This window comes from Aedes aegypti, chromosome 2 (assembly GCF_002204515.2).
Source record: "Aedes aegypti strain LVP_AGWG chromosome 2, AaegL5.0 Primary Assembly, whole genome shotgun sequence".
Taxonomy (NCBI): domain Eukaryota; kingdom Metazoa; phylum Arthropoda; class Insecta; order Diptera; family Culicidae; genus Aedes; species Aedes aegypti.
In genome coordinates this window covers 460,534,281-460,559,871 of record NC_035108.1, presented here as the reverse complement: position 1 = coordinate 460,559,871, position 25,591 = coordinate 460,534,281, and the positions used below count along the sequence as shown (strand labels likewise).

The following is a 25,591-nucleotide window of genomic DNA, read 5'->3' as shown; positions in this document are numbered from 1 at the left end:
GTGTATGTCCAGGAAGTTAAGGAAATTTCCATTACGAAAAGATCCTAGACCAACAGGAATCGAACCCAAATCATCAAGGCTTTGCTTTGTAGCCGTGAACTCTAACCACTCGGCTAAGGAAGGCCTCCTTTCCTAGCAGATTCATCTAATTATCAATTACAGCTGTATACATATACAAACTTTACACAGTAGTATGAATATAAAAGAAATAAAAAGATCTAAAATATCACGAAATTAAACATTAACGACTTTCACAAGTCTAATGCTAACAAGCCATCAAAACTGATATTATATAATATCAACGCTCCCTTTAAGGTGAAACAGTTTGGAATCAACTTCTAAGATTGCACTGAAACTTCAAAGGTACAAATCTCGCGAACAAAGCATCCAAAAGCAGTGCACTTTTTATTTTGGCTTTGTGCACTAGCAGAAAGCTTAAAATAAGAAAATCAGAAGCGTTTGCCAACTATTTCTCCAGTTTAGTGCCTTTGAAAACGTGAGTAGGGGCACAAGTCGGCCATTGTGCCGGCCATCTTTGGATTCTGAGATGTTTCACCTTAATGCAAGTGATAATTTACGAAACACGTATGTTATTAGCTCCTCTTTTCTAACAAGTAGCTACGCTGAACAGCGTGAAACCGCAAATTTCACTTGATTGGAACACACTACGCGCCCACCGTGACCTCGAAAAGGGCGACGGTTCCATTATTTCTCTTTTAGGGTAAAAGAACTTGTTTTCAATCCATCACTAGTTTTCGACCCATGCATAAAATTTTGGGCTAATAAAGGTCCAAAAATTGGCACAGAATTATTGTAGGTAATAATTTAATGTTTTTCTCTTTCATTGAAAGTCTATTAGAACGACAAAATCAACTTTACCATTAATTATTACATAATTACTTGTTGCAATTAGGTTACCAATATTGAATCAATAGTTTCGTAAGTATACTAGATACCAGACAAGCCTCATGAAATAGTTGTGATGACCCTAAAGTACATCTAATATCTCTTCCACCCAATCCTAACCACAGTTAGAGATATACCTATACAATATCTGATTGATGGGACACGTGCTCAACGCACATCGCAACACAGCGCTTCCGATTGGTGCACATTGACCGGTAAAATTTCATTGCCGGTCATACAATAGAGAATTTGTTGCATGTTCCACATCTATTATCCATTACGATTTCGATATCAACAAAACAGAACGAAAACCTCTGACCGAAGCTATATGGGTGATGCCATGAGCCGTCCAGGACAACTAGGATCAGCTGAAATTGGTTGTTATTTCGGTTACCAAGGGCAACCCGTTGTAGCCTACTACGGCACGAGTGCAGTATGAGTCAGCGGCAGCAAGTCGATCACCCTTATGCCAGCATAGTGGTTTCTCCCTCTTCTATCTAGGAGGTTTTACCCGACTCCCAAGCACAGGACACACATTGCTGGGGAACATGAACCAGGAATTTACGCATTCGGGCCCAAAAGGCGAAACCTAGCACACCGTTGTTGCCCACGAGTGGTGTTTACGGGTGGTAAATAGTTTCCTTCAGCGAACCTATTTGGAAGGAATACTTTGTGGAAAAATCGTGTATTTTAATGTGAAAACTTGGAATCAAAATGAAGTGATTCGTTGCAATTTCAGAAAGAAAAATGGATATAACAAGTGCAATTATCGTGCAATAGAGTTTTGGGCGGGATTTATTAGTGACGAAGGGGACAAAAATCAGATTGGCCCTTAAAAAATGGGTCATTCGGAAGTGAAACATTACTCAACGAAACAACGTACAACTAGTAGTAACCCGACATGGACATGGAATTGCATTTCGATGCGGATACGCACAAATTTGTTCCTGCTGCTGATTGGGATAGCCTCCGTTTCGGTTCTGAACCACACCGAGGCCGGGTTTGCCTGTCTCAGCAACCCGTGCATCTACGGAGTGTGCATCGATGATTTGAATAGGTAGGAGGCGATGGAATAGTTCGACACTTTAAGCCGCCATTGTGGTTTCATCAGGTTTTCTTTTCGGTTATGAAACTTTAATTCGAGTTGTTGGAGTTGATTGCACTTGGTCGTTTGTCATTAAAACCTCATCAGTATAACACGGTTTTACCCGAGCAAGTGCTATAATTTCAGCTCGTTAATTCCTTTATCAAGAGTGCTATACATAGTTGCTGATATGGCTCTTAATGGGAATGTATAATCGATACTGGTATTTTATAAAAGCACCTAACTAATAGTATAATTTACAATCAAATTAAGCGGTGTTTTGCAGATTACATTCCATGGCATAGATAGTATGGTACCATTACATCTTCATAATTTTGAAAGCATTTTTAAATAGATATTTATGTTTAATGTGTACTGATCCCAGTTGGCTCTGTGCAGTGGGAAAGTATAAGGTGAGATCCCCCAGTACCGGACAGCACCCAATACCGAACACCGTCGAAAAATTGAGAAATCATGGTCCAAACAAGATGGTGTGTTAGAAGAAAAGGAAGTTATCATAGAGAATAATGGTTGCGTAAATGGTAGAATAAATAATTTAATCAAAGTAATCCAGGCTACTATGTTCTACAGCAAAAAAAGCAGTGTTGCTTTGAAAGTAGTAATTGAATGATCATCTCAGCATAATTTAGACTTTTTAATCTTATCGCTGAAATTACTAATAATATACCAAACACAGAACACCCCATCTCATTCATTGCTTCATTTTGTTTTGAAAAAAAAAAATGATACCAACCAATCAACAATTGCGTGACTTGCAAAACACCCCCTTAAGAGAAGTAAGGACTCGCACATCGCGGTTACCGCACAGTTTGCATACCTTGTTGGCGCTTCCACGTGGATATGGGGTAACATTCGTAAAACATACAAACTTTCGGTGTCTCACTCCACACCGAGCTCTTCTAAACAATCGAGCAAACTAGCAGAAACGAAATTCTCGCCTAGGTGTGCGCAAGGATGTAAATTATTTCCCTACCGGCTGAAATTATTTCGCGTGATACCGAAGAATTCCGCCATATGGTTGATCCAGCGGCGAGGAACGGAGAAAAACGAGTGAAATTATCGAATTCGCGCTCAACTTTGTGTTCACCTTTGCCTTCTTTATCTATTCCTCAGTACCTACTCGTGCTACTGCATAGATGGCTACACCGGAATACACTGCCAAACCAACTGGGACGAATGTTGGTCGAACCCTTGCCGCAATGGGGGCACGTGTATCGACGGAATTGCAACGTACAACTGCACGTGTCGAGATGGATTTATAGGTAAGTGTTATCGCTCTTCGGCGAGGATGATGTTGGTTTGTTATCTATTTTTGCTCTTGAAGAGATGGTACATTATAGCTTGATGATTGATTATTTTGAGGAGAGTTCTCGGAGGACCCAGTTAGACGCAGCGGTAAACGTGCAGCTATTCAACAAGATTATGCTGAGGTTCGTTTATCGATTCCCAGAATATCTTCGTACTTGCCACTATCTCCTAATCCTCCGAGCCCATATTGATGATTTAAGCTCTGATACCGTTTTAACCATCTGTTGTATTCTTGATCTGTTGAATGGCACCTTAACATGAATCCTGCGTTAAATGCATCATTCAAGTGTTCATCAAAGTGCCGCTTCCACCTTTCGACCTCCACGTTTACTGCAGGGTGGTCACCAAATATCCATTTTTAAATTCCCCTTTTTTTCTGGTTTTCCCGGTATAATTTTCAAAATTTTCCCAGTTTTTAATTGAGGGACCCAAACGCAAAAGGGTGACCCTCTGGACGGTTTTTCAATTGAATATACTAAAAAATTCAACTTCAAGTTATTCAACGGTAGTTTTAGGTAATTTTTCCGTCCAATACAGGTCGGACTCGATTATCCGGAGTATCGAATCACTAAGAAAAAAATTGAAGACTTTGATAAAAGAACATAAATGTTATCCATTTTTTTTTTCATATGATGCGGTGGCGTAGCCAGTAATTTTTTTTTTTTTAGGAACAGTAGGGGTCTTTACAAGAAAAAAAAATTGACCAGCATTCACAAAATAAACACTTTTTCAAACCTCGTTTTCATAAATACGTTCTAGACTGCAAAACCATTGATATTGTATATTGCAATACATAATATCTCAGATTAATGCATAAACATTGAAAAACAAGAACATCAAAAAACAAATTCCGGATAATCGAATCCCGGATAATCGAGTCACCGGATAATCGAGTCTCCGGATAATCGAGTCCGACCTGTATTCTTGTTTTTTTTGGCTCCCATACAATGGAATGAAAAATTGCTGAAATAAAACAAGAGTCGATTTTCTCAAAACTAGGTTTCTGTCACTTACACTTCTTTGCTTCTAACCTTCTCAATTGTGCCGATAGGACGGTTTCTATTCATGACACTTTGTGCATCATTTTCGACAAAGGTTTGTTTTAAAAGCTACTTATCAACTTATCAACAACTAGTTGTATTGCCCAGTAGGCGGTGGAAGCTTTGAAAGCTGTTTATTCATATGGATAGATATGCCCCTTTTGTGAAACCTACTAACCTATTTGAAAGTACAATTAACTCTCCCTTACTCGATATTCCGTATCGCGATATCGAGTTAGAGAACCACAGTAAAATTCGGTTTTCATGGCTAACTCGATGGTTCTTTGAAAGGTGAGCTTAAATACCTATTCAAAATTTATTTTCGATAACTCGATTAATTTTGTAATTCAGACGGATATACCTAAATATGCGGGTTCCATAATTGTATCTGGAACTGATTTGGAGGCATTTTACAGATCATATTCTTAAACTAGCTGATTTTCATTTCAATTATAGTTGAAGAAATAAATCAGTTATCATCTTCGGGACATTGTTTGTGCGCATTCAAGACTGGTAGTAGATCTCTTTTGAAAAGTTTAGTCTCTATTTTTAACGTTAGGTCTTGAAAGTCTCTATTTAAGGCAAAATGTCTTAAAAGTCACTACTTCTTTATTCTGTGTGCAGTGACTTCAAGAGGTTCTAGAGATACCTTCAGAGAATATCACGAGATTTTCAGTTCATCAGGAATTTCTTTTCAGATTCCTCGAGGAAAGCCTTAAGAAATTCTTCTAGTGATTTATGCAAAGATCTCTTCAGGTATACTTCTGAGATCTCCTTCAGAAATGTCTCTATTGATTACACCACCAAGTCTCCTAAAAAATCTTCCAGCGTTGTTTCAAGAGATGGTTAGAAGATATTTTTTGTAATTTGCTTAAGGAAACGCTTTCTTGACTATTTTGATTTCCTCAGTGGTAACTATAGAAGATATTTTGATGTTCTCTAAAGCAGTTATCTTAAAAAAATCATTCCACGATTCTTAAAGAAATTCATTCGGGGAGAAAGATCTACAAGAATTCCTATGCCAGTTTCACCAGTTATCCTTTCAGTAATTATATAGATGTCTTAAAGCCTTCATCCACATTTTTCCTAGGAATTGCTCCTAATATTCCTCATGGGATTATCTGAGGATTTACAATCAATACTCTTCCAGGAACTCCTCTTCAAGTTTATCCTGAGATTCTTCATGAAGCACCATCAGAAATTTCTGTAAAGATTTCTCCAACATTTCATGTGAAATTTCTCCTGCAGTTCTTCAAAACAACTTATCGTTTATTTTTACTAGTTAAATCTTCTTGCCTTTTCAAAAGTTCATCTGCGATTCCACACTAAAACTAATACTATAGTAAATATTCTAGTTATTCCAATTATCTTAGCGATTCACTCATGAAATCCTTCGAGAGTCCCTCAAGAGCCCAAGAGTTCTTTCAGAGAACTAGGAGTTTATCGAGGGTTATTTTCAAACTAAATCGAATTTCATCAGATGTAACTTTGTGATTTACTTTTGAAATATCTCCCGGATTTTTGAAAAATTTCAAATCCTCGATCTCTTTCTGGATATATTCCTGAGAAAACGACTGGGAACATTCTTTGAAGACATCTTTGGGAAATTTCTCTATAATTTCTAAAATAATTCTTGAAGGAATCTTAGCAACAATCAGTAGTTACTCCTGAAGGTATTCTCTGGTTGAAATCTGCACGATAATTTTGAAGGAAATTCTAGAAAAACCCAGGAGAAAATAATAGTTGAAATCTCAAAGATGTTGTAAACAAGAATGTTGATGAAAATTTTAAGAAAATGATGGTAAAATCATTGGATAACAAACTTGGAAAATTATGATTTTCTTGAAGAAAATCTGAATAAATCTTTGAAAGAATTTATGATAGAATCTTTGAGGCAACTTCTATGATTACCCTTAGAAAGTTCTACGTTGAATTTTTGAAGGTGTAAAACGAAATACTTAGGAAGTCCGTGAAAATCACGAAATGAACTCCTGAAGAAACCATTGAAGTTCATTTGGTAATTTATTTTAAGCAAACCTTGGGAAAATTTTTCGATCCTACAAAAAAATTCTTTCATCAAGAATTTCAATATCAATCCCGACTCAAAAACACAAAATTACGGAAATGACTTTCTTAGAATACCTGAAGCTGTAATGAGCCATTCTTTTCCAGCGCTACTTCGCCAGCTAATATTTCCACTACCATTTCAATTCACTAGAAGTCCTCTCGATAATTATCAGTAAACTAATATTCAGAAACACATGAATTAAGAAAACAAGAACTGTAGACTCATTAATTGACATTTTTGCCATTAAACTACTACAACAACATATCAGCATAGGTTTCATAACTTTAGTCATAATTTTACAAAAGCTATGTGTTCCAATGTTCATTTCAACAGTCGGTTTCACATTTAGATGGCGTGCACCTTAACTTTGAGGGCCCCTAAATTGAGCTCCGCACCGGGCCCCAAAAACCCTAGCTACGCCTCTGGAACTGGTTTTGTGTTCTGTAACTTGATACCTCCCTAACTCGATGGCCCCTTCAATATCGAGTTAGAGAGAGTTGACTGTATTTCAATTCCTAATCTTTCATTTTTTTTCATAAAACACATAATAAGCGCACATAATTTTAAGGTAAGGCTGAAACAAAGTCGCACATGTTGTAGGATGTACCACACCTTACTTACTCAATTTTTAGTCGATTAGATAACTTATGATACATAAGAAGATTTTTTAAATAAAGCATTGTTGTCAAGACTATTCGGATTTTTTTTATTTATTATTCACTAACTAAAGAAAACTATAAATCTAATATATATGTATGCTCGAACCTTCTGCAAGAAGCTTTGAAACTCTGATTCAAAAAATTGAGTCAGACAAGTTAGAAAAAAATAGTAAGTTATAGAAAGAAAAAAAAAACATTTCAAAACATTGCAAACCAATGAGAAAAGTGAAACATTTCTATTTTCTAAAATGTATAATATAGCAAAGTATCTCTACAAGAAGTGTAATTATTAATGTTTAAATATTAATTGTCCAAGTTTGCAAATGTTCAATGACAACATCTTCAATCATATCAACTTTCTACAACTTATTTTTGGTGGTTTGTAGATTTAGAACTTGAAGATGTTTGTTCAAAATCATTTTCCCGGTGACCATCTCAAAATCCCGTCCTTTTCCCGCTTTTCCCGTTTTTCCCTGATCGGTGGCCACTAGACTGATGCAAATTTTGAAATTTTTGCTCCCCTATGCTTAAACGGTGTCAATTATGATAAAAATCATTCTCCCAAAATTTGAAGTGATTTGGAAAAAATTTGATTGTGCACACGCCATTTGAAGTTTATATGGAAATTACTATGAAAAAGACAAAGCTTTTGTGTTTAGCCTTTTAACTGCTCGAAATAATGATCTATGGAAAAGTGAACAAACTCTTCTCATGTGAAATCTTCCCAGCTACAACCTTGCCGAAGACCACATTTTGATGAGACGTAAGGATAATTTGTCATTATTGATAACAAAGTCTAAACCATGCTGATATGATCATTCAATTACTTTCAGAGCTGTAGAACATAGTAGCCTGGATTACTTTGATCTATTCTTCCCACTGTTGCCTGCCGGGCAGTTGGTTCAGCATGCAAAATGCATAACCAGTTTATGATTATGAATAGCAATTTATCCTGACGTCCAATCAAAATGTGGTCTTCGGCAAAGTTGTAGCTGAAAGGATTTCACATGAGAAGATTGTGTTCACTTTTTCATAAAACATCATGACGAAGAGATAGAAGGCTGAACACAAAAGGATGGCGTTTTCCATAGTAATTTCCATATAAACTTCAAAAGGCCTGTGCACAGTCAAATTTATTCCGATTCATTTCAAACTTTGGGAGGGTGCTATTTACCATAATATAAGTCGTTTAAGCATAGAGGAGCAACAATTTCAAAATTTGCATCACTCTAGTGGCCACCCTGTTACTGTATTCCTGTATATTTTGACTTACGGCACAAGATAGTTCTGTTCGTAGACCTTTGCGTTTCTTGTGAACAATGCAGCTTGCTCCCCTACTTCACTCATCTCTTTTTTCTGGTGACTCTATTTGTCCCCCTGTTTTTTACCTTCCTCCACGTTCTGTTCTGTTCATTGCATCCTTTTCTTCCAAAATTTGCTTGCAATTCTTGTCCTATTGTTCCGTCGTCGACTCCGGTTCACGTACTCAACGGTATTCTTAGCCTTAGCCGTATCATTGATGGCTGCTTTCGCTGTATTCAAGCAGTATTTATGAAGAACCTTTTTGAGCTCAACTTCAACTGGAACGAAGCATAAGATCTGCAATTCAAATCATTTCCTGATCCGGATGCTACTCAGTCTAAAGTTGTGTTCTCTAACAGAGAAAATCTCATCTGCATTTGTTCTCGGATAGCTTACAATATCCTCATATCTCACCCACAGGGCTCAACTGCGAGGAGAACTTCAACGAATGTCTTTCGAACCCGTGCCAAAACGGAGGAAGCTGCTTCGATCAGGACAATGCGTTTGTCTGTACCTGTGCTCCCGGATATGTTGGAGTGTTCTGCGAAACGGACGTGGCTGTGTGCGAGACGGGGGATCGGTGCCAAAACGGCGGCGAATGCATAGAAGGACCGGGCCTGGAGTTTTCCTGTCAGTGCGTCGAAGGCTACGGCGGCAAGTTCTGCGACGAGGAAACCGACGAATGTGAATCATCTCCCTGTCAGAATGGCGGAATCTGTATCGATCGGTTTGCTAGCTACACCTGTGCGTGTACGATGGGTTTCAGTGGAGCTAACTGCGAAGAAGAGATTATGTACTGTGAGAGTTCTCCGTGTGCCAATCAGGCGTTGTGTTTGGTAGAAGAAAGCGAACCAATCTGCTACTGTGTGCCGGACTTCCATGGGGAACGATGCGAGTACCAGTACGATGAGTGCCAACTTGGACCGTATCCCAAATGTGTCAACGGAGGAACTTGCATAGACGGAGTGGATGAATATTCCTGTTCTTGTCCACCTTCGTTCACTGGAACGAACTGCGAATGTTTGGTATTGGAGGATACGCAAGTGGATTGTAACTATACGGCGCCAGAGATGACCACTTTGGAATACGCTACGACAAGTGCTTGGTTCGACTCCAGCTTCAGCACTAGATATTCGTTCAGTGCTGAAACTGATTCTGATATCTTACCTGGGACTTGGCGCCCAACGGGTACTGCGAAATCAACTAGTACGACCTTATATGTGTCAAACGCATCGGTAACATCTCCTCAACCAGATTTGATGAACGTTACATACACGATAACAGGTGGATTGCCATTCTCGACGGGATCTACGACTGTGGAAACAGTAACATTAATTGAAGATACTAGCAAGCGTACGATAGAACCAACAGTTTATCAATACTCAACTAAAGCTATAAGTGATGGTGAAGTCTTAATAAAGGAATTTTCTGTCAGTCCGGAAATGGGATTTACCACAGACGTTGAAACAGGATCGTTCACAACATCTAAAATACAAGTGGGCAGCACACCCGACCAAGGGCTGCCTACAACTCTATCGATTGAAGACCAGAAAACATCTGGGTCACCAGACGAAGGTGGACCAGTTACTTCAGGAGTTACTGGAGACGTTTATACAACACTTGGCGAAAATGTGGATGTTGCTACCAAACCTGGAGAAACCACTTCTCGGGTAGCATCCACGGAATCGGTAGACTACACTGAATCTGTAGACAAGTCTACGGAAAGTACGCCAATAGTTGTAACCGTGAGACCCATCGAAGAACCAAGGACATCGTCGTCTACGGATACGATAGATGCAGAAAAGTCTGCTTCCACAGCACCAACCGACATTCCATCGGTAGATGTTACGATAACTCCGTTCTTCACGGAAACACCGGGTAACATTTCCACAGCAGTTCCACCAGATGAACGAACAACCAAGTTTACTTCTTCCATGACATCTTCGTACGATACGGTTTCCTATGGTCCATCAAGTTCCACTGACTTTTCGTCTTCCCCTATTACAACTACTAGTACAACTACGACCACCGTACCTCCGAGACCAACCGACACGATAATCACCGAGTGCGACGACAAAGTGTGTGCCAACGGTGGAACCTGTGCCATGACCCCCAGTGGAATCAAGTGCCATTGCGATTTCCGCTACATCGGAACGTACTGTGACATCCCCGTGAGCATTCAGAATGCCGCCTTCTCGCGAGACTCATTCCTGCGCCATATCATCTACCGGCGGAACGAGAGTGAGTTCCAAAACATGACCACCGCCCAAATGCTACCGATTAGTGTTCGGTTCAAGGCAAAGATGACTTCTCGGGAAGGGCTGATCATGCTTGCCGCTGCCGAGGGAAACGATGGTAGTCACTATGTGGCGCTTTTCCTTCACAAGGGCCTGCTACAGTTTCAGTTCTCGTGCGGACTTCAGACGATGCTGTTGAGCGAAATCGAAGGACCGGTGAACAACGGGTATGAGCTGAATATCAAAGTAGGGTGAGTATGAGTTTCAGTACCGTTGTAGATTCGAGTAGATAACTGTAAACAAATTTTACAGATTGAACTTCAACGATCGTCTCTCGCACTGCAATGCATCGCTACATGTGAATGATACGCTAGCCATGAGCGGTGAACAGCCTACATGGCTTACGAGTATGGGCCCATACGAAGAACCTAGCACTGCAGTCGTCCCTATTAAACACAGCTGGTTACATTTGGGTGGACGACCGATCAAAACCATGTACACTTTGAGTCATAACATCTCCCGTTATCAAGGGTTTACCGGTTGCGTTTACGAGTTGGAAATCAACCGTAAGCCGATTGCAGTTTTTGAGTGAGATATGAGCATGACTTCTCGAATCTACTCGTATGTGTAACGATTTCGTATTTCCAGAAACGCCGAAGATGCCTTCAAAATCTACGAGTGCACCTCACTGGCATGTCTGTCAAGCCCTTGCCGGAACGGAGCCATCTGTGTCGAAGAGGAAGGCTCCAGCAACATGGAAAGTCGTTACAAGCCGAACAGCCAGGCCACTTGGAGTTGCAAGTGTGCCTTCGGGTACATGGGAAGAACTTGTGAACGCTCCATTTGCGACAACAATCCGTGCAAACACGGAGGAACGTGCGTGACGTTCCCGGAGAGTGGCTACCTTTGCCTGTGTCCCTACGGCAAGCACGGTCACCTGTGCGAGCATGACCTGGATATCCTGCAACCGTCGTTCTTCGGAAGCATCAAGGGACTGTCGTCGTACGTGGCGTACCCTCTCTCGTTCCCGCTGGAGGACCGTTTCGAGTTCAGTTTCAAAATCATCCCGACTACGCTGTCGCAGATATCGCTGCTGGCTTTTGTGGGACAGTTGGACGACCACTCCGAGAAAAGTGACCATTTCTCGGTTAGTTTCATTCAAGGTAAGCAAATCCATATACTAGTACAGGGTGTCTACTCGTTTAGCGAAATGAAAATCCCTGATATTTACAGTTTGTTCAGGTATCACAAAATAATTATAGATTCAAGAAGTACTCTAATTTTATACGGCTAAAACGAACTAATGATAAATTTTAAAATGTTTTTGGTTTTTGTTTTTTTAAAGCATGCTGATGCTATTCCAATATGAAGGTGCTAACAATGCCAAAGCCTAAGCTTAAGTTTTATTCGAATGAGTTGTATTTGCTAATGATGCTGTTTTTTATTTCGTTTGTAAGAGGTCTGTTCATCATCATGAACTTAACGGAACTTTCAAGTGCATCAGTATGCTTACTTACTTACTTAGTTGGCTTTACATCAATTATCTTAATAAAGCCTCGCCAACAATATTTCGCCAATTCCCTCGGTTCATGGCCGCTTCTCTCCATCCTCGACTGCGACCCACGCTCTCCAGGTCCTGGTGTACCTGGTCAATCCACCTAGCTCGCTGCGCCCCACGCCTTCTTGTTCCGACCGGATTCGTGGCGAACACCATCTTTACAGGGTTGTTGTCCGGCATTCTTGCAACATGCCCTGCCCAGCGTATCCTTCCAGCTTTAGCTACCTTCACGATACTGGGTTCGCCGTAGAGTTGAGCGAGCTCGTGGTTCATCCTTCGCCGCCACACGCCGTTCTCCTGCACGCCGCCGAAGATCGTCCTTAGCACTCGGCGTTCGAAAACCCCAAGAGCTTGCAAGTCCTCCTCGAGCATAGTCCACGCCTCATGCCCATAGAGGACTACCGGTCTTATTAGCGTTTTGTACATCGTGCATTTGGTGCGGGGGTGAATCTTTCTTGACCGCAGTTTCTTCTGGAGCCCAAGGCACGACTTCCGCTGATGATGCACCTTCCTATTTCCCGACTAACATTGTTGTCAGCCGTCAACAAGGATCCGAGGTAGACGAACTCGTCCACCACCTCGAAGGTATCCCCATCTATCGTAACACTGCTTCCTAGGCGGGCCCTGTCGCGCTCAGTTCCGCCAACCAGCATGTACTTTGTTTTCGACGCATTCACCATTAGCCCGACTCTTGTTGCTTCGCGTTTCAGGCGGGTGAACAAATCTGCCACCGTTTCAAATTTTCTCCCAATAATATCCATGTCGTCCGCGAAGCAAACAAATTGTCCGGATCTCGTGAAAATCGTGCCTCGACTGTTAAGTCCGGCTCTTCGCATGACACCTTCAAGCGCAATATTGAACAACAGGCACGAAAGTCCGTCGCCCTGTCGTAGTCCCCGCCGAGACTCGAACGAACTGGAGTGTTCGCCCGAGATCTTCACGCAGTTTTGCACACCGTCCATCGTTGCTCTGATCAATCTTGTGAGCTTCCCGAGAAAGCTGTTCTCGTCCATGATTTTCCATAGCTCTATGCGGTCGATACTATCGTATGCCGCCTTGAAATCGATGAACAGGTGGTGCGTAGGGACCTGGTACTCACGGCATTTCTGGAGGATTTGCCGCACGGAAAAGATCTGGTCCGTTGTCGAGCGGCCGTCGATGAAACCTGCTTGATAACTTCCCACGAACTCGTTTGCTATAGGTGATAGACGACGGAAGAGAATCTGGGATAGCACTTTATATGCGGCGTTTAGGATGGTGATTGCACGATAATTTTCACACTCCAGTTTGTCGCCCTTTTTGTAGATAGGGCATATAACGCCTTGCTTCCACTCCTCCGGTAGCTGTTCCGTTTCCCAGATTCTGACTATCAGCCGATGCAGACAAGCAGCCAACCTGCCGGGCCCATTTTGATGAGTTCGGCTCCGATACCATCCTTGCCAGCGGCTTTGTTGTTCTTGAGCTGTTGAATGGCATCCTTAACTTCCCCCATCGTGGGAGCTGGTTGATTTCCGCTGTCCGCTGTGCTGACGTAGCCATCGCCTTCGTTGTCCTGACCTTCTGTGCCTGTGTTCTCTGCGCCATTCAGGTATTTATCGTAGTGCTGCTTCCACCTTTCGATCACCTCGCATCCGTCCGTCAAGATGCTCCCATCCTTATCCCGGCACATCTCAGCTCGCGGCACGAAGCCTTTGTGGGATGTGTTGAGCTTCTGATAGAACTTCCGCGTTTCTTGAAAACGGTACAGCAACTCCATCTCTTGGCATTCCACCTCTTCCAGGCGGCGCTTTTTGTTCCGGAATAGGCGGGTTTGCTGTTTCCGCTTCAGTCTGTATCGTTCCACGTTTTGCCGCGTACCATACTGCAGCATTGCAGCCCGCACTGCATTCTTCTCCTCTAAAACCTCCTGGCACTCCTCGTCGAACCAATCGTTTCTTGAGCTCCGTTCCACATATCCGACAACGCTTTCGGCAGCGTCGTTAATGGCTGCTTTGACTGTCCTCCAGCAGTCCTCAAGAGGGGCCCTATCGAGCTCGCCCTCATCCGGCAACGCTGCCTCAAGATGCTGCGCGTACGCATTGGCGACATCCGGTTGTTTCAGCCGCTCGAGATTGTACCGGGGCGGGCGTCGGTACCGTACATTGTTGATGACGGATAGTTTTGGGCGCAGTTTCACCATCACCAGGTAGTGGTCGGAGTCAATGTTGGCGCCACGATAGGTTCTGACGTCGGTTATGTCGGAGAAGTGCCGTCCATCGATCAAAACGTGGTCGATTTGCGATTCTGTCTGCTGAGGTGATCTCCAGGTGTACCGATACGGGAGGCTGTGCTGGAAATAGGTGCTACGAATGGCCATGTTCTTGGAGGCGGCAAAATCTATCAGTCGTAGGCCGTTCTCGTTCGTCAGCCGGTGGGCGCTGAACTTTCCAATCGTCGGTCTGAACTCCTCCTCCTGGCCAACCTGAGCGTTCAAATCTCCTATGATGATCTTGACGTCGTGGCTTGGGCAGCGGTCGTACTCGCGTTCGAGCTGCGCGTAAAATGCGTCCTTGTCATCATCAGTGCTTCCGGAGTGTGGGCTATGCACGTTGATTATGCTGAAGTTAAAGAATCGGCCTTTGATTCTTAACTTGCACATTCGTTCATTGATCGGCCACCACCCGATCACGCGCCTTTGCATATCACCCATCACTATGAAAGCTGTTCCCAGCTCGCGTGTGTTGCCGCAGCTCTGGTAGATGGTATGATTACCTCTAAACGTTCGCACCAATGCTCCTGTCCAGCACAACTCCTGCAGCGCTACGATGTCGAAACCGCGGGTCTTCAGTACATCGGAGAGTATGCGAGTACGCCATGCCCAGCCATTTACCGCGCCGTGCATCAGTATGCTTCTTCTTGATTTTTTATTTTCAGTACCGCGTTCCCAAACAAAAAAAAAATGCACCAATCATTTCCATGGGTCACCTAAGGATATGGATACCTAAGACAGCTTTATGGCAGCAAAAATAAAATTTTATTTGGATTTGATATTGTTTCAAATCTAAAATAAAATCTAAGTTTACGGATATTTTCGAAAGTAATCATAGAGTTCTGACCTGCAAGAAAAAGTCAAATTCTATAAAATATCTCAAATTGATTGAATCGTATTAATGATTGCTACAAAAGTCTTCTGCTACATATTTGAAAAGGTAGGGTAAGCGTACCAGTTATGGACATAATGATTCCCTATTTCGCCATACGTAATTACTTTAATGTCTTCAAATTTTGAAAAAAAATGTGTGTTGTAGTAGTTAGATTTAAGTTATATCTTGATGTTGAAGCATTCAAATAGACTTAAAATTTGAAAGTTATCAAAATGTCACATATGGCCAAATAGGGAACCACTATGGCCATAACTGGTACACTTTACCTATATTCCCATCTAAATTAATGCATATAAACCATAAAACTTGTGGATATCCGTATTCGAAAATATTCAAGAATTCTAAGTTAAACCTCTTTTCCCATGGTGACACCAGAGCTCCATTGATTTTCGACGAACTTAAGACAAACTGAATTAGATAAATACAATGCAATAGTTACAGAAATATTATTCTATACACATCAGATTAACCCAACACTGAATTAACTGTTTCAATAGTAAAACTTTTGATGATCGATCATTTTTCTATTGAAAACAAGTTTTTTGGACTGATTTCGAATAATTTAGACCATTTGCTACCATATTTGTTTAAGCAATTTTTATAGAAACGCTTTTATCGTAAAGAAATAGTCGAATAAAGTCATGGGAAAGAGAGAATTAATCATAAATGTAACAAAATTTTAAAATTTAAAGTTTTTCTAAATTTAATATTACTTGTCCAAAATATTTTTTTCTGAATATTTTCTAATAATTTTAAAAACTTGTACATTAAGCAGTTTTGGTGACTGAGGGTCGATTGCTTTACCCCCGCTTAGGCCTTAAGCCTAGTTTAATCATATGGGTAAACGTGGTTTACGGCTTAAGCGAAGGTGAAAAATCGGCCCTGAGTGTCTTGAAAATAAGTAATTAAAAAAAACTTTTTCCTGATAATAGAGACTAAACAGGAACCAAAAACAAACCGATAAATGATCAAACGGTAATCAATATCTGAATATGAGCAAAGAGTTTGATACGATCAGGCTTTTCTCAGAGAATATTCCTAATACGTTTTTTTTGGGAAATTTCTCGTGACATTACGACAAATAATTTCTTCATGTTAGATGAATAGGGAAAGTGTCCAGTGGCGTAGCTAGAGATTTGGGGGCCCGGTGCGGAGGTAGATTTGTAGGCCCCTCAAATAGAGATTTATGAAATTTTATAACTTTTATTATTTTATCAAAATTTTGTGATTGAAATATCGAAATATATTCTGCCGGTAAAAATTAACTTATACGAGGACGCAGTCAGGATTTCCGTCAGGAAGTAGTTTTTGATTTTATGCTTTATGGTATCTAACAATACCCAGTGAATCACGTATCGTACAAGAAAATCAGAATCGCACAAGATGCCAAATTAAGCATTATCAATGACAGATCATATATCAATCCAGAAAGCATCATATGAAATCGCAATAACTTGGTATCTGCTGACGATGGGCCTCAAAGAACAACAAAGCAAGTATCGCTGTACATGGAACATGTTAATATGGCCAAATAACCACTTTGGTAGGTATATAGCCTTTTCATGCATTCTATACGATTAAAAGGATTCACATAGAATGATGTATAACAATAGATATACCAATGTTGACTGGGTATATACGAAGTAATTGATTCATAAGTTTATGTTCCAAAGAATCTTTATTCTTGGATAACTTTCTGTATGTTGTACGATATTTTGTTGAACTCTTTGAAGACTCCTGGAAAAAAAATGGAACAATTCATAGCAAAGCAACTGGTGACATCGCTCTACAAATTCTAGTTGCGAAAATTACTATTTTTTTGTGGTAATGCAGATCTAGGTGGCAATTAAGATAAATTGTTTGATTTTATTATTGTAAATATTTTATGAGGAATTCCCAGCGAATATATAGAGGCATCATTAGAGAAATTTTTAGAATACACCTTAAAAAAAATATTTTCCTGGAACTCTGTTAAAATTCCTTAAATTCTTGGATTCCTTTTTTTTAGGAAACTCCTTATAGAAAGGCTCGCAAGAATATTCAAAAACATGTTTTTAAATTGGAAGAATCGCTAAGAACTTTCTGGAAAAATCACTGCTTTTTTACTCAAAGAACTCCTTATAATAATTATCGAATCCAAGAAGGGGTCCCTGGAGAAAAAAAAAGACGTATCCATAAGTATTTCCAATTATCTGAGGAATTCATTCTAAGATAAATATCAGAAAAAAAAACTTCAGATATATATCAAGAAGTAAATTTGAAGTGTATTTGAAAAAACAATTCCTGGAAGAATCCCTGAAGTTATTGGTAAAGGAAAACTTGAAATAAAAAACACACGATTTCTCGGCCAACAGTACGCCAAGAAATCTCTTCAGTGGTTTTCTCAGTGGAATTTGTGGTTGAAACTTTGATAAATCCGTAGAATGATTTCTGTAGAAATTCTTAAAAAAACAGGTAGATTTTTTTGGAATTTCTGTGGCATTTTTTTTTTTGAAAATTCTTCAATTTATTGACGTTTGTATAAAAACACCATATAGATTATAACTAGCATTAGTATAGTGACATTCTTCCAAACATTACAAGACAAATTCCTGCCAGCATTGCTTAAAATACTCTGCAGAGTTTGTCTTGAAAGCGCTGGGAGAAGTTCCTTGGATTTGTTGCTTATGTTAATTCTGAAGAAGTACAGTCAGATTTTCTGCTAAAGTTCCTTAAAGAACTCCAAAATTAATTCCTGGAAATATTTTCTCGGACATTATAAAGGAATCTATAAATACGTTAAATAAAAAATGTTGGTAGAATCCGTGGCATATTTTTTGAATAAATTTCTAGGAAAAAAATTAAAGAAATATCCTGGTGAATTATTTGAGGTCACCCAAGAATAAATTTGGATGACTTTGGTAGTTATTTTTGGATGATTTAAATAATAACACCTTAAAGAATTTCGATTCACAGTCAATGTTCAAAATAAAAACATAAATTAAAATTTTGTTGGTATTTTATTTGTTTGTAATCAAGTTCGTACCCTGTATATTTTTCCCCTCCTTGAGTCATCCAAGTAGTCTTGGACTTATGAGAAAATTAATATTTGCATCTGCCTGAAGAGTAAATAAAACATCTAATGCTTTGGCTTACTTATTCTACAAAATAAATGCTTTTTAAAATATCCCAAATGTCGAAATCAGAACAATAATGTATACCTTTAGCCTTTTACACATGCATATATTATTGAAAAGGTCTCTGTATCATTTCTAAAATGAATGACAATGAAAATTATTCAGATCGTATGAAAATGTATAAAAATTTGACTTTCAGCAATGCTCCAGATATTTTGAGGCATACAAACTTGGGTAGAGTTGGTTGAAATTCAGAATTCATGAAGAACTATATAAATATAAATATGAATGAATCCAAAGCTACATTCAGACTCAAAAGACCCCTAAAATGTGGGGCCCAAAGTGACGGTTCCGCCAGAACCCTCAGACCATTCTAAACATGGCCCTAAAATAAATAAAATAAATGAATAACCAAGGGGCCCCTGAACATCGCAGATCCAAGTCTCCTCTGAAACTTATGCTTGTCATTTAGATCATCTTTTTTGAGATCATAAAAATTGTCAGTTTCTTGGAATTTCGAATTTTTCATGTCATGAGATATTCGCACTGCGATTTTGGGGCCCCTAGAAGCTCGGGGCTCGGTGCGGCCCGCACCCACCGCACCCCCCTAGCTACGCTACTGAGTGTACCAGTTATGGCTATAGTGATTCCCTATTTGGACATATGTGTTTTCTCGAAAACTTTAACATTTTGAATAATTTTGAATGATAATAAATCTTCGAGCTGTTTAGTAGAATACCTATAAGTAGATGAAAAAACCGAATTTATTCCGAATGAATTCGTTTTTTACTTTTCATCTACTTAATTTTGAATGTTTTAACATCAAGATTCATTTGATATCAAACTACTAAAACAAACAGAATGATTAAAAATTTGAAAATAATCATATTATCACGTATGGCGAAATAGGAAACCATTATGTCCATAATGGCTTTAGGACATTTCGTCGAATGACATTTAGTCGAATGACGTTTGGTCAAATGACATTTGATCGAAAGTACATTTGGTCGAAAGGACATTTGGTCGAATGGACATTTGGACGAATGGCTTTAGAACATTTGTTCGGTCGAATGATGTTTAGTTGAACGGAAATTTGGTTGAAAGCTTATTTGAAATGGTTTATTGAAAAATCATTCGGTGTAATTGATTATTGTTTTAAAAATTTTACAAAGTAGATAAGATAACGTATTTTTTTAATGGGACTGAAAAACTTAACTCCTGTGAATTTATTATTCTTTTAAAAAAACCATCATTCTTTGAAAAACTGCTCGAGTTATTTTATTACTCAACGATGTGAACATAATGTTTTCTTTATTTATTATTCTTTTGAAATATCATCGTTCTTCGTAATAAAGTTCAGCTCATTTGATGGAAGCATTCGGAGAGAGCGCTTGGGATCTTTCTTCGAATTCTGGGTCTTGCAGCTCATGGGCGTGGGTATGATTTTTGAATGCGCAAGGAAAAATTGGTTTTAATAAAACCTTTATGGTGAAGTGAGTGTAAGAAGTCGGTAATTCTACTTCCAGCTTAATAACATTCCTCAAACTAATATATGGCTTTGCTGACAGTGTTGATGACCTCGGGTGAATAACAGAGTTTGCAGTAGAAGCTTTGAATTATTAAAAATGGGTAAAGGAAGACGAGTTGACTGAGGTGACAAAAATTGGCTTGTTCCCATTTAAGATCAGCTTACCTCGACTCGCAGAACATGCCTGAACGAAAAAGCAACATGTAACGTCAAAAAAGTAAAAGGTTGATCAATATGTTGGAAGAACGTCTAAAATTGAATAACAAAATTTTGCTTATCGCATATGGATTGTTGGTAAAATGGTTGATACTTCTTCAATTATTCTATCACTTTTGTATTAGCAACAAAATGCTACTCTCGATGGTAGTCAGATTAAACGTTAAACTTTATTTTCATACTATTTAGATTCGAGCACTATCCTTTCCTAGGAATGTAGGTTCGACCAAATATCATATGCTTTCTGTTGCAACAAAACCTTTTCGACCAAATGTCCTTCGACGAAATGTCCGTTCGACCAAATTTACTTTCGACCAAACGTCATTCGACCAAATGTATTTCGACCAAATGTCATAGAATCGTCCATAATTGGTACACCTACCCTAGTCTTTATTACAACTTTATTTGAGAGATTTTAATTTTTGTCCAGAATGAACTTCAATGAAATCTCTCCAAGAATTTTACTAATGAATTTCTAAAAAAAAAATGTTTTGGATATCTCAAAACAAAACCTGGCTTTTTAACTATCACAAACAGGACATCCTAGACTCCCGTTTAAAACCAGAAATCAGAAACTATTCCAAATGTCTGCAAGGATTTCTCAGGATTGTTCTTTAGAATTTCTCCTAAGATATCTTTTGGAAGTTATCCAACAACTTTTAGAGATTTCCCAAGAAAGTCTTCAAAAAAATTCAAGCGTTCTTCCAGGAGTTTTCTATGTATTTCTCCACGGAAATGTGAATAAAATTTTACAGAAAGCTGGGAAATTGTTGAAAAAAATCGTGTCGTGTTCTCAAAGTAAATTTTAGGGTAACTTTTATTAAAACATGTGTAAGTTCCTAACTCACCCTTGATGAACAAGGATTTAGAAGAACTCACTCTTGAGGAAATTTTACGAGATTTTCTAGCTAATTGCTAAGATAATTGAAAAAAAGAAAACAAATCAATTGCAACTCTGGATAATCCCGCAGGATTATGTGAACGAACTCCTGGAAAAACAGGACGAAATCTCTAAAAAATTGTGTAGGAATGATCGGAGGATTTTTTGAAAAAAAAAATATATGCTGTTGTGTTAACTGGAAAAAGGAGTAAATGAACTTTTGAGGGGTTTCATTGAAAAATGTTTGGAAGAACTTCAGTAATTCTTGGATGAAATGCTGTAGAAATTTATATAAAAAATCTGTGGAAACTCCATACTGAAATATAGGTCGAAATTAGGCAATTATTCGAAATGTTCTTAATAGATTCACTCGAATAACCCTCGAATTGTTGGAGCAACTCTTTGTAATAACCGTAGATAAAATGTCGAAGAAATTCTTTTAGGGTGTTTCTTAAAAAAATCCTTGAAAGACTTTTTTCCAAAACCTTTTACTTACCCTTTGCGGGTTTTCTTGGAAAAAAATTAATCTGTGGAAATCTTTGGCAGATCTCTTAAAATAACAACTAGAGAATTCGGTGGAAAAGTTTTAGAAAAAGTCCGAGGATAGTCTATTAAAAATTGCTCAAAGTAATGCCTGAGAAAATTACTGGAGGTAGTAACGTCGAAGCGGTCAAAGATTTCCTGAAGCAAATTCTTGAGAAATTCCTTTAAACATCCTTTGGAAAATTACTAGAAGAATTGGTAGAGGCATTTCTTGGAGAACTTCTTGAAAGAACTCTGTATTAGTTCCTGGTAGTATTTTAGATAAAATCTTTGGAGCAACCACTAGGATAATTCCTGAAGCTGTTCTAGAGAAATATGAGAAGAAACTTTGCATCATAATTATCTGCAGCAAGATAAGGAAAAAAGAGACTTTAGAGACCATTTTGGTTAAAATAGAGACGTCAGAGACCTTTCATCAAAAATAGAGACTCTTTAGAGTAAGTCTCTAAATAATAAACATAAAGACCAATTCTCTAAAAAGAAACCTGCTACCGGCCCCACATATGTTAGTCCTTTACTGATTAAAGATAGAGATATTGAAAATCTCAAACATGTTTTGGTAAGTCGATAAAATTTCATACTCGAAAGGATCCTCAATGAATAGCTCAAAGCAAGCACTCCGCGAGCGTGTTGTACGGTTTTACGAAACGCATGGTCATCGTGGAAAAAAGTTTACGATAGACTATTCTCGAGACAAAAACGTGCCCTGAGCGTGGAAAAAGCTGTTAGACAACAAAAACGGAACGAGTTTTCGTGACACCGGCCAAAAGTATCACTGATCCCATACCTTGATTCACCAAGCCCCCTAGATGGAGGACATCATCTGTTGGAAGAAGATTTGGTCCCCGAGAGCAGATAGCGACCGTGAAATCGACGTTTCGTTGAATGACAAAGAAGTACCGCGGGACGTTGTTCGTGCAGAAAAAAGTACCGTACGTGCCGAAAGAAAGGAACTCGACCAACTTACCCCAGTGCTGACCCATTGAGGATTTCTTCGGCTCTCTCAGTACCCTAGTGTACGAAAATAATTGGTGGGCTAAAGATACAAAGCAGTTGATCATAAGGATCCGGAAGATGGACGTCAGTGCCGTTCAGCGCTCTTGTGAGAGCATCGCGACTAAAGTGACTAAAGTTGTGTTGTACGGCTGATTAGGGTCCCTTCTCCAATTTTGTAGACGTTTTTTGAAGAACAAACATTATGTTTTTAATAGAAAAAAACTGAATTCGGTTAAAAAATTCTCATTTTTTTATTGAACACCCGTTATGCTGTTTTTCCTTTCTGGAAACCTTGAACACGCTGGGCTTGTGCTACGCTCATTGAGCTAAACGTGGTTCTTCTGAAGTTCATCACTACCTCGTACTTGGAAGTGTAGTCAAGGTCAACCACAGATCATAGCTTTACTAACGATTCTCCCCTTCTTCCAGGATTCATTCTGGTCACGTGGAATCTGGGCAGCGGTCCCCGGCGAATCTTCACTCAGCAGCCAGTATCCATTCAACCTTCTCGACCCACCACCATCAACGTGGGCAGAAGCGGACGGCTGGCGTGGCTTTCGATCGACGGAAAGGTCAACATATCGGGAAATTCGCCGGGCAGCAGCAGCAAACTGAACGTCTCGCCCTATCTGTTCATTGGCGGTCACGAGCAGGCAAACTTCTCGAACCTTCCGCATGATCTACCGTTGCACTCCGGATTCCAAGGATGCCTGTTTGATATCCACATTGTCGCTGGACCGGTTCACATTCCCCTGCAGCATATCGGAGGAATGCGGGGACGAAGCGTTGGACAATGTGGGACCAAGGAATGTCATCGACACGCGTGTCAGAACAACGGAGCCTGTCTGCAGCATGGATCTACGTTCACGTGCATCTGCCAAGAGGACTGGAACGGCTTGTTATGTTCACAGAAAACTAATCCTTGTGATGAGAGCAACAAGTGTGCCGTGGATTCGAGCTGCTTCCCACTGATCTCTGGCTACGAATGTGATTGTCCGTTTGGGAAGATTGGGAAACGCTGTGAAGCTAATCTCAAATACCTCAGCGATGTTTCTTTTTCTGGAAGACGGTCCTACTTGGCCGTCAAATGGCCGTCAGTCAACAGTGATTACTCCTACCTAGAGAATGAAGTTCGGTATGAGAAGATAGTTCAACCGTCGAGTTTGATGTCACAGAATCATTCGATATTGCTTAAGTCCATAAGAGAGCTGGACAAAATCAACGACGTTCTCAAGATCAACGCAAACGATACAGCGAACAACCTGCTCTACAGCCACGTCCTGACAACTCGATCGCAGAACTATCATCAGCTGAAGATTCGTTACCTCTCGATTGAACTGCAGGTTCGACCGCTTTCAGAAAAGGGTTTACTCATGTTTGTAAGAACGTACGATTCCAACGAACAGAAGCAGGGATTCATCAGTCTCAGCCTACAGGGCGGCGTAATCGAGTACCGAGTATCTTCGGCTCAGATGCAGACTTCCGTAGTTCGAAGCAATCATGTCCTGGCGATCGGCGAATGGCATAACATCACAATTATCAAATATGGCAAGCGATTGACTCTTTGGGTCGAAGGCAAGAGCACATCGATGCTTGGTTCGGTTCGTGAAGAGTTCATCAACCCGAATACAAGACTGTACTTTGGTGGTTTGACAGACTTATCGGAACTTCCGTTTGATGCCATTTCCGGATTTCCCATCCCATTCAGAGGGTGCATCCGAAATGTTAACCTTAACGGAACTCGTATCACGCTGAACGAAAGCAGTATTGTAGAGGCAAGAAATGTGAACGATTGCGACGGTACGCCTTGCGGAGGCGATCTCTGTACCAAGGGAGGCCTTTGTTGGCTGGACGAACATTCGCAACCACACTGCAAATGTCCGGAGTACTCTAAAGGGATAAACTGTGAAATTCAAGAATCATGCGAGATAGTCAAGTGCCGCAACAATGGACAGTGTTTGAAGAATGGCCGCTGTAGTTGCGCGATTGGATGGACTGGGTACTATTGCGAAATAGCCACCACGAAATTCTCCGCTTTGGGCTTCAACGATCGCAGCTACATTCTAATACCGTCGCAAAAGATCAAGATGAAGGACAAACGAAACGGCGAATCGACCAACTTGAGTCCTCGTTTAGAATTACAGATATCGTTCAACATATCCACCCTGGATGACGGGGTCGTCTTCTGGACTGTCGATAAAAACTCCCGATATTTCGGAATTGGCGTTCGGAATGGGTTCATCACCGTGGCGAGCAATATGGTGCAGGAAGCGGAGAATTTGACGGCCATTTCAAACCCCTGGAAGGCTTTTGTTGCTGATGGAGATTGGCACAATGTGAGAATCGATACGGAGAACGGAACCGTACAAGTACTGGTCAACGGTCATCCACTGTTCACCGATTTGAGAATCAGATCGGACACGTCCGATACTGAGCCTGGATTGAGATATACTTCCGATGAAGCCTCGTATTTGGGTAGGCAGATTATTTCTCTAAAATGAATCCTCATAATAACATTCGAATTTCTTTCAGGTGGATTTCCCGACGACGATATTCACAATCGAACGTTTGGAAAGTTTGCTAGTGCTTTCAGTGGATGCATCCAGGATATTTATCTGGGGAGTAACAACGACGAAGTGGATTACACATCGTACCAAGGAGCAAACATTGACGAGTGTGAAATTTAGAGCAAGCCTAATTAGTTGACTAACATATCCCTCCATTAGTGTAGGCATTAGTTCTCTATTCGGTAGCAAATTATTCTACATCATGATGTACTGTAACTAGTTTCATATGCACATTGAAGATCGAAGCGCGGTGGGCTTCGAAACTGTCCTACGTATAGATATATTACCAGCATCGCATTTCATGGTTCGGAGTATTAACCATTTCGGAAACTAACACATAACTAATTTGTACTATCGTACGAGCGAGGATTCGTTTGTAAAATACATGACTAAAATAAATAGAAATCGGGAAAAGTTAA

General features: G+C 40.0%; 2 protein-coding genes across 4 annotated transcripts in view; one reads left to right on the top strand and one right to left on the bottom strand.

The window, feature by feature from the left end:
- LOC5569699 (MKRN2 opposite strand protein) overlaps positions 1-25,591 on the bottom strand; it is a 65,035-nt gene that overhangs the window by 6,548 nt on the left and 32,896 nt on the right. The window contains exon 1 of one of the 3 annotated variants that reach the window (XM_021848161.1): positions 2,829-3,117. The exons of the other annotated variants lie outside the window; for them this stretch is intronic. Coding sequence (XP_021703853.1) covers positions 2,829-2,874 — 46 coding nt within the window. The 5' untranslated portion in view covers positions 2,875-3,117. Of the gene's footprint in view, positions 1-2,828; positions 3,118-25,591 lie in introns of those variants that run through there. 3 annotated transcript variants of the gene reach the window in all.
- On the top strand, positions 1,345-25,591 carry LOC5569703 (protein eyes shut). The gene is made up of 7 exons (XM_001658640.2): positions 1,345-1,963; positions 3,125-3,273; positions 8,809-10,876; positions 10,938-11,213; positions 11,274-11,788; positions 23,035-25,080; positions 25,138-25,591. Exons 1-7 carry the CDS (start codon positions 1,746-1,748, stop codon positions 25,290-25,292), a joined length of 5,427 nt encoding a protein of 1,808 aa, XP_001658690.2. The 5' UTR covers positions 1,345-1,745; the 3' UTR covers positions 25,293-25,591.

What these genes read in the sequence shown, in the direction of transcription:
- LOC5569703 (XM_001658640.2), top strand. Translation starts at nt 1,746, where the DNA reads ATGGGTCATTCGGAAGTGAAACATTACTCAACGAAACAACGTACAACT. An exon ending in TGCATCGATGATTTGAATAG is followed by an intron (nt 1,964 to 3,124) that starts GTAGGAGGCGAT and finishes TCTATTCCTCAG; the next exon opens with TACCTACTCGTGCTACTGCA. An exon ending in CTCGGTTAGTTTCATTCAAG is followed by an intron (nt 11,789 to 23,034) that starts GTAAGCAAATCC and finishes CCCTTCTTCCAG; the next exon opens with GATTCATTCTGGTCACGTGG.